The 16,076-nt window shown below is 38.3% G+C and overlaps 1 protein-coding gene across 4 annotated transcripts in view; it reads left to right on the top strand.

Annotated features, from left to right (window-relative positions):
* Positions 1-16,076, top strand: part of KLRG1 (killer cell lectin like receptor G1) — a 48,123-nt gene that overhangs the window by 11,696 nt on the left and 20,351 nt on the right. The window contains exons 2-3 of one of the 4 annotated variants that reach the window (XR_012374008.1): positions 7,353-7,401; positions 14,355-14,446. Coding sequence is in view for 1 of the 4 variants with exons in the window: in XM_025879946.1 (XP_025735731.1) it covers positions 7,314-7,401; positions 14,342-14,446 (193 nt within the window). In the remaining 3 variants the exon portion in view is untranslated. Of the gene's footprint in view, positions 1-7,232; positions 7,402-14,341; positions 14,447-16,076 lie in introns of those variants that run through there. The other 3 variants (XM_073878011.1, XM_073878010.1, XM_025879946.1) reach the window with 3 other exon arrangements.

Genomic DNA, 16,076 nt, shown 5'->3' with positions numbered 1-16,076 from the left:
TATGGGTTTTGGTAAAATATACCATAGTAATTAGGTATCTTTCTTATTGCATTATATTGGAGGTATGTGATATTAACAAGACTTATTACTGGTGATTTACATGATTAACCCTGTTTACATGTTAAAGGTTGTGTTTGCTAGATTTCTCTACTATAAAGTTACAGTTTTCCACTAACCATATGTTATTCTTTCGAAGTGAGTCACTAAGTCTTGCCAACACTCAAGGGGAGGAGAATTAAATTGAGTATCATGATGGGGGAGTGCCTACATATATTATTTGGAATCTCTGTATGAAAGATTTATAACATCTCTCTCATTTATTTATTTATTCAAGCATATATTTAATTAATATGGATTCAGAGGAGTGGCAGCACCATGATGTAGAGTAGGAGACCCCAGCTTCTATCCCCCCACAAAGAATAATAATTAGCTATCTCCTAATGAGAATAGCTCTGAAAGATCTCAGGAGTCTACTTAAGAAGCATCAGCAACACAGTGGGGCAGAAAAACTTGAGCATAACCACACAAAAAGGGTAGGAAGAACAGTTCTATCACCCACATATATATACTCAACTAATTTCTGACAAAGGCGTCAAGAATGTGCAATTGGCTAGGTGCCTGGGTGGCTCGGTTGGGCAGCTGCTTTCAGCTCAGGTCATGATCCTGGAGTCCCGGGATCGAGTCCCGCATTGGGCTCCCTGCTCGGTGGGGAGTCTGCTTCTCCCTCTGACCCTCCCCTCTCTCATGTGCTCTCTCTCTTTCTCGCTCTCTCAAATAAATAAATAAAATCTTTAAAAAAAAAAAGAACATACAACTGGGGAAGTATAGTCTCTTAAATAAATGATGTTGGGAAAACTATATGTCCACATGTGAAAGAATGACATTGGACCCCCCCTTTTTTTACAGCATATATAAAAAAACCTGGAATAAATTAAAGACTTAAAACTAAGACCTGAAACTGTAAAACTCCTGGTAGAAAACAGGGGAAAAGCTCCTTGACTTGGTCTTGACAGTAATTTTTTGGAATGTACACTAAAAGCACAGGTAACAAAGGCAAAAATAGTAAGGGACAGGTGAGGCTAAGTAGGGGGCCACATGACTAGGGTCATTGTGTGTGTGGGGTGGATATAACCAGGCTCACAGAAATCCCAGATGGGGAGAAATAGACATGACACTTATAAGAACACCTTGTTTGTTCTAATGATATTTACAGGTCTACCATGTTTGTTCCAAATATAGACATGATATTCACAAATCCACAAAGCCCTCAGTGGCACCCATTGGATACCCCTCTCACTCCAGAGAGCTCTTTTCTTTCCTTTCTGTTCTCACCTTCACTTAATAAATTTTCACTTCACTTCACTCTTTTGTCCTTGAGATTCATTCTTTGACTCTGTGAGACAAGAATTCTGAAACCCTGCAACAATAGGGGTGCCTGGGCAGCTCAGTTAATTAAGTGTCTGACTCTTGATCTCAGGTCCTGATCTCCAGTCCTCATGTCTGGGTCATGAGTTCAAGCCCTGTGTTGGGCTCAATAGGGGTGCCTGGGTGGCTCAGTCGTTAAGAGTCTGCCTTCGGCTCAGGTCATGATCCAGGGTCCTGGGATCCAGCCCCACATCGGGCTCCCTGCTCCACGGGAAGCTGCTGCTCCCTCTCCCACTCCCCCTGCTTGGGTTCCCTCTCTTGCTGTGTCTCTCTGTCAAATAAATAAATAAAATATTAAAAAAAATAACAACAACAAACCAACCCCCCACCCACAAAAAACAAGAAACAAAAAAGCAAAAATAAACAAGGGGGACTACCTGAGATGACAGTAGTTTTTGCAGAGCAAAGGAAACAAAATGAATCGGGATGTGAATTAGTATAGCCACTACAGAAAACAGTATGGGGTCCCCTCAAAACACTGAAAATGGAACTAATGTATGATCCAGCAATCCCACTTCTGATTATATATCCAAAGGAAATAAAATCACTCTTTCGAAGAGATATCCACACTGCTATGTTCATTGCAGCATTATTCATAGTAATCATAATACAGAAACGACTTTACTGTCTGTGGATAAAGAAAATATATTTATACACACCGTATATATGAGAATATATATATAATGGAAAATTATTCAGCCTTTAAAGAAGAAAGAAATCCTGCTATTTGCAACAACATAGATGAAACTGGAGGACATTATCTATGTAAAATAAACCAGACCAGAAAGACAAATTTCACATGATCTCACTGTGGAATCTAAAAAAAAAAAAAAAATGTTGAACTCATAGTAGCAGAGTAGAAAGGTCATTACCAGAGGCTAGTGGGTGGGGGAGAGGGAGATTCTGATCAAAGGGTACAAATTTTGTTATAAGATGATTAAGCTTTGGAGACCTAATGTACATGCAGCATGGTGACTATAGTTTAAATAATAATGTATTAACAAGAGAATGGATAAACAAACTGGTCTATTCATAGAGTGGAATATATTCAGCAAGAAAAAGGAATGCATTACTGTTACTTCAACATGGATGAGTCTCCTTTTATGAAAAACTTGGGGGGCGCCTGGGTGGCTTAGTCAGTTAATCGTCTGCCTTTGGGTCAGGTCATGATCCCAGGGTCCTGGGATCGAGCCCCACATTGGGTTGCCTGCTCAGCGGGAAGCCTGCTTCTCCTTCTCCCACGGCCTGCCATTCCCCCCGCTTGTGCGCTCGCTCTCCCTGTCAAATAACTAAATAAAATCTTAAAAAAAAAAACCAAACTTGGGAAAGATACAAACTAATCTACGATGATAAAAGGCAGATCAGTGGATGCCTAGAGAAAGGAGGGGCAGAAGGGCAGTAGTACAGAGTACATAAGTAAACTTTCGGGCGTGACATATGTTTATTTTCTTGATTGTGGTGATGGTTTCATTGATGCATGCATATGTGTTAATTGGACCTCAATAAAGCTATTAAAAATAATATATACTTGAGGGGTGCCTGTCTGGCTCAGAGTGTGTGACTCTTGATCTTGGGGTTGTGAGTTCAAGCCCCATGTTGGGTATAGGAGCCTACTTAAAAAAAAATAAATGTATACGTGAAATTTGTTAGAGTAGATTTCAGGGTGCCTGGGTGGCTCAGTCATTAAGTGTCTGCCTTCAGCTCAGCTCATGATCCCAGGGCCCTGGGATCGAGCTCCGCGTTGGGCTCCCTGTTCAGTGGAGAGCCTGCTTCTCCCTCTCCCTCTGACTACTGCTTCCCCGCACGTGCTCTCTCTCTCTCTCTCTCTAATAAATAAATAAAATCTTAAAAAGAGTAGATTTCAAGTGTTCTCAACACACAACCACACACACAAATGGTAACTGTTAGAAGTATTGAATATGTTAGTTTGTGGTAATCATTTCACAATGTGTTCTTATATCAAAAGTTGCACATTATATGCTTTAAATATATATATTTTTTCAATTTAATTAACATATAGTGTATTATTAGTTTCAGAGGTAGAATTCAGTGATTCATCAACACCCAGTGCTCATTACATCAAGTACCCTCCTTAATGCCCATCACCCAGTTACCCCTTCCCCCCACCGACCTCCCCTCTGGTCACCCTCAGTTTGTTCCCCATAATTAAGAGTTTCTTATGGTTTGCCTCCCTGTTTTCCTCTTAGTTTATTTTTCCTTCCCTTCCCCTTCATCTATTTTGTTTCTTAAGTTCCACATATGAGTTAAATTATATGACTTATTTCGCTTAGCATAATACCCTCCAGTTCCATCCACACCATTGCAAATGGCAAGATTTCATTCTTTTTGATGGCTGAGTGATAAATATGTACAATTTCAATTATAAATGCCTGCAGATAAAAATCAGTCAGTATGAATTCACAGCTCTTTTTTATTCCTGAGTTATAATCCAGTACTATTATTTATTTTGTTGTTCTAATTGTTTCATTTTTAGCCTTTGGGAGCTTTGTCAGCTTGGTTCCTGTGTCCTTCCGACATGCCCTCATCTTTTTTTTTTAGTTTTTGAGTACTTCCTCATTTTCTAGCACTAAAAGACTAAAAGGTGCCCCAGACTCATCTTGGATTTTCTGTGCCCTGATCCTAGATTTAGTCATTTCCTCAAGAAGCTCTGGTTCTTATGCTGCCACCCCGGCCTCCTCCTCTTCTTCTTCAGCCATCTGGACTGTTTTTAAGTGTACAGTTCAGCAGTGTTACATATTTTATGGACTTAATATTTGTGTCCCCTTCCGTCCCCAAAGTCCCCAAAGTCCCCAAAGTCATTTGTTGGAACCTTAACCTCCAGTGTGGCTTCATTCTTTATTTTGTGATGTGGCCTCTAAATGTTACAGGATTTTTGTCCCCTTAGTGCCCAGGTTCTTGGTCACACCGCTTTGAAGAACGAAGAGGTAGACCAGATGGAGAGTGGTGGGCAGCAAAGCAGTTCGTTGAGCAAGAGTATAAAGCTCCTGCAGCGGGAGGGGCGCCTGAGGGAGTTGCCCCCAGAATTTCTAAGTTTAGCGGTTTTTGTGAGCTCTTTTGCGGAACTATCTTCAGCAATCAGGGTGTGCTGAGTTGTGCCAGTTAGGGCTTTGGTCACGTATCTGTCTACCTATTAGGTTAATGTCTCTGTGCTGATGGTCTTTTTTTGCTGACATCTGGGGACTTAGGTCTTCACTGCCTCTTGCCCGTGATATTGACAAATGCTTTTGTGGTTAATTGTCTTATTTTCAGACGTTTTGCAGAAGTCATTTCTGCAAAGGCTGCAAAGCAGAATGCTAGTGTGGTCCTGTCTAAGCTGCAAAACAGGATGTCAGTGCTATTTCATTTTAGCTGTCCTGACTCCGTATTTTCTTGTTGGGGACCCTGGCTCTGACTACCTAACTGTCCAACTAACTCCTAACCTAAGGAAGTAATTAAAGTTAAAATAGGTCATGATGGTGGGGTTCTGATCTGTTAGAATTAGTATCCTTATAAGATGAGCCACCAGAGAGCTTGCTTGCTCGCTCTCTTCCTGTACACATGCACCGAGGAAAGGCCACGGGAGACCACGGTGAGAAGGACACTGCAGCCCAACGGGGGAGTTCTCAGCAGATACCAACCCTGCAGGCAGCTTCATCTTGGACTTCCGGTGTCCACAGCTGTGTGCAAATAAATTTCTGTTGTTTAAGCTACCCAGTCTAGGGTATTTTGTTATGGCCGCCTAAGCAGACTGATACACGTATATTCACCTTGTTGTACAACAGAGCTCCAGAAGTTTCTCATCTTGTGGCACTGAAACTATAACTATTAAGTAACTTCTCCATTCCTCCCACACCCCAGCTCCAGCAATCACCATTCTGTTTTCTGTTTCTATGAATTGACTACTTTGGATATCTCATATATGTGGAATCATAGAGTATTTATCTTTGTGTGTGTGTGTGATAGGCTTATTTCATTTATCATAATGTCTTCAAGGTTCCTCCATGTTGTAGAGTGACACAATTTTCTTCCTTTTTAAGACTGAATAATATCCCATTTTACGTATAGACCACATTTTGTTTCTGTTGTCTTCTTTTTAAGGGCATCAACACTTGTTCTTATAGGCAGCTAAATTACTGGTAGATCTTTCTGGTTCTGTCAGGCTTTACTTTTTTTTCCCCTCGGTTCATGCTGATCAGCACTGCATCACCTCGGGTCCTGCAGGAGACCATCTCAACAGGGGTGCTGGCCGCGGCTTGTCCTCTGCCTGTGCAGCCTAGCTCTTAGCCAAGGACCATGGTGGATTCCTATATCATTTTTTGGACACCTCTCTCTGCAGTCTCTCATCAGTTACCCTGCCCTGCAAACCCCAGGCGTGTAAACAGCTCAAAACTTGCATCTCTGCCTCCTCTGTTTAGGATTCATTTTCCTGCTTTGGGCCAGAAATTCCCCAGAGGTAGGGTAATGCCAGGGTGGTACTGGTGCTCACCTTTGCATGTTCTGTTCTTTCAGGGATCACAGCGCTGCCTATACTTCTCTGCCTGAAAACAGTTGCCTTGTGTGTTTTGTTGTATATAGTTCTTTGGCTGAAGAGCAAGTCCAGTCTCACTCTGTCTTGGTGGGAAACAGGACTATACTAGGTTTTTTTTTTTAATTTTTAAACTTTATTTTAAAGTAATCTCTGTGCCCAATGTGGGGCTCAGACTCGTGACCCTGAGATCAAGAGTCGCACACTCTACCAACTGAGCCAGCCAGGTGCCCCAGAGCTATACTAGTTTTTTTTTTTTTTTTTTTTTAAAGAATGAACAGAGGTTTATTTTTTATTTTTATTTTTTTTTAAGATTTTATTTATTTATTTGAGAGACAGAGAATGAGAGATAGAGAGCACGAGAGGGAAGAGGGTCAGAGGGAGAAGTAGACTCCCCGCTGAGCAGGGAGCCCAAAGTGGGACTCGATCCCGGGACTCCAGGATCATGACCTGAGCCGCAGGCAGTCGCTTAACCAACTGAGCCACCCAGGCGCCCTATACTAGTTTTTATTAGTATGCTGTCCCTGCTTTTCATCTCTTTCCTGTCTTGAACTTATGTAGAGTTTTAATTCCATTTTTGTTTTCATTATTTTAACTTTTTATTAATGTTTCACCTATTAGAAATATATTATTCACCCTTTAGATTGTATTTATTTGATTTGTTCCCCTTATAGTTGTCTTTGCATACAAAAATAAGAGAACAGGGAGAGAAAATTTAATGGAATTTCTGACCCAGTTAAGTGTAAAGATTAGAGCACAATCGGGAAGATATTTGGGGGAATAGAGGGGTACAGCATATTCACAAAACATGTATCTGGGAAATAGCTCATTTTCCCCATGATGCCAGGCACATGCAGCCAACAGTCCATTTCTCTTGTCACAGATGCCTAACCAAACACTCCAAGAAACAATGAAATTGGTCCCATTTGGCATGCATCTATTTTCTCTAAGGGAAACAAAGCAAATATAAAATCTGAGATAAATTCATAGCTAAGAACACTGTCATTTTTATTCCTGTTTCCATAATTGAAGTTGCTGGACTTCAGAGCAACTTCTCCTTGCTGAATAGACTTAGTGACGTGGGAATCAATCTAGTATGTATTTCATGAGTATCTAGAGAGAGTGGTGAGGCAAAAAAAAAAATCACAGTTTAGAATATTAATTTCTTAATCAGCTCCAGATTTTGAGTCATTTCCTGAAAAATTACTTCTGTTTTTATCATGTTGGACCATTTAAAAAAAAAAAACTTGAAAACCTTCAAATTTCCTGCTTGCAGTTTAGACATTGGGCCGTTTCCTCACTGATATGTGTCTCTTCACACTTCCGTAATTTTACTCTCTCAAGTGAATGTGAATGATATTAGATGGAGATGACTGACAATGTTATTTATTCTGCGTTACAGTTGTCTACTGAACCTCAAGCCCAGAATGACTACAGACCAGAGCAAAAAGGTGAGTTAATCAAGTTAGTGTGCAAAACCATGCACAGTGCTCATAGACTAAGGGATGAGTGGGAGGTGGAATACGTTTGGAGGAGAGGATGCAGAAAAATCGAGGGTAGCTGGAAGGAATACATTTGGTTCAGTTGTAAGTCCAGACTTGGGATATGAAAATTTGGTATACGGTCAAGGATCTGATCTTAGTTAAGTCTCAGGTAAAGTCTTTTCTAACTGTTCACTGCTAAGGTCTCATCTATGAAACCCAAGCTAAGACTGTTTAAATTCTAAGTACCTCTGTTTTTCTGACTATTAAATTGGGAGAAAGGCCTCAGTAACTTTGCTAATGGGTAATAGTAAGAGTTTGTCAGAAAAGAAACTGATTCACATTATTTAGGTTCCCCTCCCACAGTACTGCACTAGAGTGTGACAGGGATAGGAAGAAGGCATTAAGAATACTACAAATAAGTATTCCCGGTGACTCTTTGGGGATTTGAGGATGAAAAAGACATTTTTACGTGGAGCCCTGAGCGAACACTTTCTGAGACAGGCAGATCATAGTATAAGAGCCAAAATTAATATTTGATTTTATATCTTAGGCAATACACTGCCATTAAGTATGTTCTTTAGTACGGCTTCATCAGCTTTCTCTCTTTTTGCTACATAGTCTTATTATTATAATTTTTAGTGTTGTTCTTTGAAAGCATTGCTATAATTTGCTACATCATTCCAGTATACTGGGATATTGAGATTTATTTCCATTACTATAATTTATATGGCATTGGATATTTTCATTTATATATAGATTTCTTGGATTTATAATTTTGGATTATATCTGTACCAATTTCTAAGGAATAGAAACGTTAAGTCAAAGGAATCTACATTCTAGAGTTTAAGTGCGAGGTCACACAGCTGGTGGTAAGTTGAAACTTGAATATAATTATTTTGATTTCTAGGCAAGTGGTTTTTTGTTTATATACAGTACACATTGCACATTCTTGTTTGCTGCCAGTATGCTCATTTCCACCCCAGCTTTCCAGGGTACTCTACTTGGGAATAGGAAAACAGACTAGGAGCTTTAAAATTAAATTAAAAATCTCTTTAGAAAATTATTACATGTTTATTATGGAAAATAGGGTATCTATGAAAGCAGATACAGGAAAACAAAAATCACTAATAATTTTACAACAACGTGGTGGTTATTACTGTTACTATTCTGATCTATTTTTGCCTGTCTGTGTCTACTAAGAGGCTTTTAATATGTATATTTCTAAATAACGCTTAATTTCTTGGATTGTGGTCACACAAATGCAATTAAGTTTTGATACCTTTTTTCATTTCGCATAACATCTAAAATCATTTATTTCACTTAATATTTACTATAGTGAAAATGTATGTTTTTTTTCCTTTTTTCAAGATTTTATTTCTTTATTTGTCAGAGAGAGAGAGCTCACAAGCAGGGGAGCAGGAGGCAGAGGGAGAAGCAGGCTCGCTGCTGAACAAGGAGCCCCATGTGGGACTCCATCCCAGGACCCTGAGCTAAAGGCAGACGCTTACCCAACTGAGCCACCCAGGTGTCCCGAAAGTACATTTTCTTATGTCACTAGAAATCTAGTGTTTTTGAATGTATCAGTCCAAATATTTATCATGCAGAACTCTCTCATTTTAAAGGTACCACTCACTATAAATGTTTCCTTTTTAAAAAGGTTTTATTTATTTATTTTAGAGATAGAGAAAGAGAGCGTGAGAAGGGGGAGGCGCAGAGGGAGAGGGACAAACAGACTTCATGCTGAGCGCAGAGCCCAACACGGGGCTTGATCCCACGCCCTTGGATCATGATCTGAGCTGAAATCAAGAGTCGGACACTTAACCAACTAAGCCACCCAGGCACTCCTCACTATGAATTTCTTTCTTTTAAGAAGTTCAGAATGCTAAGATAAATTTTTAAAAAGTGTGGGGTGGGGGGCCCTGGGTGGCTCAATCGGTTAGGCATTTGACTCTTGATTTTGGCTCAGGTCATGGTCTCCGGGTTCTGGGATTGAACTCCCAGGGGCTCTATGGGGGGCATGGAACCTGCTTAAGATTCTCTTTCTACCTCTCCCTCGCTTAACAACAACAATTAAAAAAAAGAAGTTCAGAATGCTTCATGGATATACACACATGTCTACAGGGTAATTTATCTAAAATTTAAGTAATAAAGTGAGGCCCCAAATAGAATTAATTTCCAAATTTCCAAATTAAAGATTACCAGATAAAGGGTCAAAATTAGCGCTTAAATTCTTACTTTATACATTTTTGTTCTTTACAAATAACTCCTACATTGTCAGACTATGAGACCACTATGATTTTGAAATAAAAGTGGGTTAAGAAAAATTTCCATTTTCCAAATGAAGGAAAATAGCATTCTTATATGTAACATAGTTAATGTGAAGTAGTGTTTCATCCTTAAATATATCAACCTAAACTCGTTGTTTTTTCAGTAATGACAGTTTACAAAGCATTTCTGAGCTGTAGGTTATTTTATTTTTATTTAAACTGTAGTTATTTAAAGTTTGAATAGGTAATACCCCCACATGGTTCCAAACACAGAAGGTGCAAAAGAAAACAAGGGAAAAAGTATCCCTCCTTTTTTTTCTTCAGTGACTTATATCCCCTCCCCAGAGGCAAACAACATTATCAGATTCTTGTGTCTACTTTCAGAGATACTAGCATACATTGTTCTGCAAAATGTTTCTTTCCCTGTACTATATATCTTTTCTTTTTTTTTTAATTTTTATTCCCTGTACTATATATCTTGAAAATCACTTCATATCTGTAAAAAAAAGCATGTCTTTATCCTTTGTTAGAAGTTACATATTCACTTTATGGCTATATCAAATGTATTTGACTGGTCTATGACATTTTCTCCTAAAAATACTGCTGCCATGAATTGGCTTATAAATATGACAGTTTTCACATGGGTGAGTATCTGTAGGAAAAAATCCTCAAAGAGAAATTGCTGGATCAAAGGATAAATGCCTTTGCAATTTTTGTAGACATTGCCAAATTGTCCTTCAAAGAGGTTGTACCAATTAATATTTTCACCACTAAAGCGTGAAACTGTAAGTCACAATTTCTTTCTTTTTTTTTTTTTTTTAAGATTAATTTATTTGGGCGCCTGGGTGGCTCAGTCAGTTAGACGTCTGCTTTCAGCTCAGGTCATGATCCCAGGGTCCTGGGATCCAGTCTCGCATCAGGCTCCTTGCTCAGTGAGGAACCTGCTTCTCCCTCTCCCCCTCCCCCTGCTTGTGTTCCCTCTCTCTGTCAAATAAATAAATATATTATATCTTTAGAAAAAATCTCTAGGGGCACGTGGGTGGCTCAATCAGTTAAGCGCCTGCCTTTGGCTCAGGTCATGATCCCAGGGTGCTGGGATCAAGCCCCTCATCAGGCTTCCTGCTCAGGGGGGAGTCTGTCCCTCTCCCTCTGCTCCTCCCCCCTTCTCATGCTCTCTCTCTCTCAAATAAATAAAATCTTTAAAAAAATATGTCTCAAAAAAATGTATCTCTATGGTTAAAAAAAATTAAAGTAAACAAGGACAATAACATAAATGTAAAGAAAGAAAGAAATCAAGCAAACGTTTCTGTGGTCCCTAAAATATCCCAGAGAAGGTTAAGAGTATTGGCTAAATTTGGACTTTGATCAGTTAAGGATGTCTGTTGTAGTTTATATTAAAAAATATAAACAGAATGTATAGCTTCTAAACTAGTAGTGGGAAAAGAATAAATGATCAATAATACAAAAGGAAAAATAGATATCAGCTGTTACATGGACTAAAAGGAACTAAATGCTCCTGTAAAAAGATGAAGATTGTCAGATTGAATTTTAAAAAATAATCTAATATATGCTGTCAACTAGAAAAAGATCTAACATAATTCAGACAAGTTGAAAGTAAAAGATGGAAAAATGTACTGCACAAACATTAAAAGGAAGCTAGTTATTATTTAATTATTATATTAATTATCATGCAAAATAGACTTTAAGGCTGGAAGAATTTCTTGGGAGAAAGAGGGTCATATTATAAGGACAAAAGTTACAATTCAAATATATATACCTCTATTTGCATATATAATTTTGTGTCTGCCTAAAACATGACCTCAAGATGCATGACACAAAAACTGAACTATAAGGAGAAATGAATAGCTCTGCAATTATTGTAGGAGCCTTCAAGTTTTCTCATAATTGATATTAAAAAGTCAGACAAAAATTTTACAGCATAATTAAATTTTGACACATACAGAATATCATATCCACCGAGTGCAAAATAATTTTTTTCAAACACACAGGGAACATTTGCAAAATTGACTATATAATGGGCCATAAAAAAGTTTAAACAAATTTCAAAGGACTGAAATCATACATGGCATATCTTCTTTCCTCAGTGTACTTAAGTCAGAAACTAGAAACAACAACAAAGCAAACCAGCAAAAAAGAGGGAATAAACTAACACATTTAGTATTTAATATAATCTATGGGTCAAAGAAGAAGTTGGAAAGAAAATTTAGAACATTTTAACTGAATGATAAAAATCCTAAATACCAAATATGTAGGGTGCAGTTAAAACTGTACTTTTAGGAAACTTCTAGTCTTAAATATTTATATTAAAAAGCTGAAAGGATCGAGTCCCACGTCGGGCTCCCTGCTCAGCGGGAAGCCTGCTTCTCCCTCTCCCATGCTCCTTGCTTGTGTTCCCTCTCTTGCTGTCTCTCTCTCTCTCTTCAAAAATAAATTAAAAAAAAAAAATCTTAAAAAAAAAAAGCTGAAAGGATATGGAGCACCTGGGTGGTGCAGTTGGTTGAGCATCCGACTCTTGGTTTTGGCTCATGTCATAAACTCGGGGGTGTTAGATGGAGCCCCAGGTCGGGCTCCATGCTCAGCATGGAACCTGCTTCAGTTTCTCTCTCTCACTGCTGCTACCCCAACTTCTAAAATAAATTAATAAATTAATCTTTTTTTAGCTGAAAGGATAAAAATTACTGAGTCAAATATCCATCTAAAAAATAGAATACTTTTTTAATGTATAAAAAAGGAGAAATAAAATCCGAAGAAAGTAGAAGGAAATAATATAGTTAACAGCAGAAATTAATAATAGGAAAACACATCCACAAAAAAATAAAATAAATAAAACAGAAAACACGCACATAATAGACATGCAACAGTAGAAAAAGTTGGTTCCTTAAAAAACCAAATAAACCAACAACAACAGCAAAAAACAACATACAAATATCTGGCTAGACTAACCAAGAAAGGCTTAGAAGTCACAAATAAATAGGGGATCCAAAAGATTCTATCATATTCAGAGGTTTAAGTAAGTTTACTAGATACAAAATGATATATAAAACACCATTACACTTCCATATCCCAGCAACAAACAGGGAAAAAAATAGAAAAAGATACTATTTAAATAACATCAACAATATTAAGAAACTGGTTATAAATATAACCAAGGTTGCCCAAAATTCTATAGAGAAATTAAAATTCTTGTATAGTGCATACAAATAAGTGGAGAGATATTTGTGATCATGAATTAGAAGATTTGATATGTTCAGATGTCAAATATTCCAACAGGCCTTCTATTGATTTATACATTTAACATAATCCTATCCCAAATTTTAATGTAGATTTGGTGGGGGGGGGGACATTATACAGCTATTTTAGTTAAAACACTGCTGTTGATGCTGGAGTAGACACATAGACCAATGGAATTGAATATAGAGAGGTCAGAAAAGGACATACACATTTTTGGAAACTTCATATATATTGATATTTAAAAATCCAGAAAAATTTATACATATAAATTTTTATATTTTTATATATTTATATCTATAATATTTATATATATAAATTATATATATGTTAGTAAGTTTATGTATATATAAAAGCACCAACTGCAAGAAAAAGAAAAGGCAGTCTTTTTTAAAGAGAACTCTCTAGAGGGTGAGTTAGAAGAGGCTATTCAGAAAGTGGGAAAAGACACAGAGAAAGAGATGTGATATACTGGTGATAAGAGGGAGATTTTGAAATGGAGAAGAGAATGAGAATTGCATTATCAATTTTTTTCTAGTCAAAATATGTATTTTTTAAATTGGGTTAAAAAGGTATTACACGGGCGCCTGGGTGGTTCAGTCGTTAAGCATCTGCCTTCAGCTCAGGTCATGATCCCAGGGTCCTGGGATCCAGTCTCACATCAGGCTCCTTGCTCAGTGAGGAGCCTGCTTCTCCCTCTCCCACTCTCCCTGCTCATGCACTCTCTCTCACGCTCTCTCTTTCTCTCAAATAAATAAATAAAAACTTTAGAAAAAAATAAAGATTAACTTATTTATTTTGGGGGGGAGGGGCAGAGGGAGAGAAAGAATCCTGAGGCAGACTCCCTGCTGAGCGGGGAGCCTGACATGGGGCTTGATCCCAAGACCCTGAGAACGTGACCTGAGCTGAAATCGAGTTGGCTGCTTAACAGACTGAGCCATTCAGTGCCCACAAAAAGTATTCCTTTTTTTTTTTTTTTTAAGATTTTATTTATTTGCCAGAGAGAGAGAGAGAGCACAAACAGGGGGAGTGGCAGGCAGAGGGAGAAGCAGGCGCCTCACTGAGCAAGGAGCCCGATGCGGGGCCAATTCCGGGAGCCTGGGATTATGAGCTGAGCCAAAGACAGACGCTTAACTGACTGAGCCACCCAGGCATCCCAAGAAAAAAGTATTCTTAACTTGATAAATGTAGGATGTTCCTTGATAGAGAGGTGGGTTGTTACTCTAGACTTCAGAGCAAATCCCTGATATCCAGCAAAGAAATTTAGGGCCTATGTCTCAGTTCTCACTAGGCCAAATTTCTTCAAGGCTCCAGATATCCTTCCTTTGCCTTTTCTTTTCCTTCAACTTTTATTCTAACTCAGGATTTTGTTTTGGATTCTGTTCTCACAGTTTCTTCTTCCAGGTTCCCTCTCTCATGCCCTGTGGCAGTAGCTTTGGGACTTCTGAATACCATTTTTGTGTGTTTCCTGCTTGTCCAGTGGATTCACTGCCAGGGTAAGTACTAACTTAAGTTAAAATCTTTTATTCTGCCTATTTTTATTTTATTTTTTTAGAGATTTATTTATTTGACAGAGAGAGACACAGCAAGAGAGGGAACGCAAGCAGGAAGAGTGGAAGAGGGAGAAGCAGGCTTCCTGCAGAGCAGGAAGTAGGAAGCCCAATGCGGGGCTTGATCCCAGGACCCTGGGATCGTGACCTGAGCTGAAGGCAGGCGCTTAACGACTGAGCCCCCCAGGCGCCCCTATTCTGCCTATTTTTAAAAAAGTTTATTTATTTAAGTAATTTCTGCACTCAATGTGGGGCTTGAACTCATGACCCTGAGATCAAGAGTTGCATGCTCTTCTGACTAAACCAGTCAGAAGTATCCCTATTTTACCTATGTTTTGTTATAAAAGCAACATAACATAACAGAACATTTGAAAAATGAAGAATAATGCCAACAAAATAAATCATTACTTGTACAGAACAACATTTCCTGGGTATCGTCTCCTAGGCTTTGACTACAGGCATTTGTGTAAGTATTTATTCTTTTAACAAAGAATATCAAGTCCTCTAAAAATTTTTTTTAAAGTAAGACTGGGTATTATGTCATAAACACTTTCCTAATACCATATCTATTATGATAATCAAAATTGTATTATCTATGTATTGTGTTTAACTTTTCACATAATAGATATATCAAAATTTAATTAAATATATTCTGCTTTTTTTTCCAATTAGAGTGCTTTCACATTGAAGTGAAATTTTCTAGATTTAATTATTCCTAGATCATTAACTATGATGATCCAGAAAGCCCTCAGTTTATTATTTTATAATCCAGAGTGCTGACTTAAGTTTATGTTATCTGGAGATGATTGTTATGCAGACTTTATTCATTAGGATCCTAGGATTCAGGGGCGCCTGGGTGGCTCAGTCGGTTAAGTGGCTGCCTTCAGCTCAGGTCGTGATGCCGGGGTCCTGGGATCGAGCCCCGCATCAGGCTCCTGGCTCAGTGGGAAGCCTGCTTCTCCCTCTCCCTCTGCCTGCCACTCTGCCTACATGTGCTTTCTCTCTCTGTCTCTCTGTCAAATAAGTAAATAAAATCTTTAAAAAAAAAAAAAAAGGACTCTAAGGGTTTAGCCCTAGGACCTCTACCTCAAACCCAAGTCCTTTGAAAGAAAGAGACTCCAAGGAGGTTGGGAATTTCTCATTCAGGCTGGGTAATGTCACAGTTGTATGGAAAAAGCACAAATTTATAAGGTGCCAACTGTATAGCTTGATTTCCAGAACCCTATATTGGTCACATGCCAAGCCACAGAAAAGTTGTCTAATTTTGACATTTTTAAAAAGGACTGCCTTTGCTACTTTTTAACCCCCAAACCTAGATTAGGTATATAACGTATTGTGCAGTCAGATATTCACACGTGCTCATTTGCTATAATGATTCGTACGTGCTTGTCGTGGAATTGTGCCAGTGAGGAGTTTATACAAATGTATTTTATGAAAGTAGAAAACCAATAAAATTTTCGAATCTTGGCTGAAATGACCATGAAAGCTTATTCAGTTCCCTTTCATTTTCACAGAACTATAATCCAGCCATTTTTTTAAAAGATTTTATTTATTTGAGAGAGAGAGAGAGATCGAG

This window comes from Callorhinus ursinus, unplaced genomic scaffold, assembly GCF_003265705.2.
Source record: "Callorhinus ursinus isolate GAN/ISIS: 27379988/994484 unplaced genomic scaffold, GSC_fseal_2.0 scaffold27, whole genome shotgun sequence".
In the NCBI taxonomy this organism is placed as follows: Eukaryota; Metazoa; Chordata; class Mammalia; order Carnivora; family Otariidae; genus Callorhinus; species Callorhinus ursinus.
This window is presented reverse-complemented; position numbering and strand designations above follow the sequence as displayed.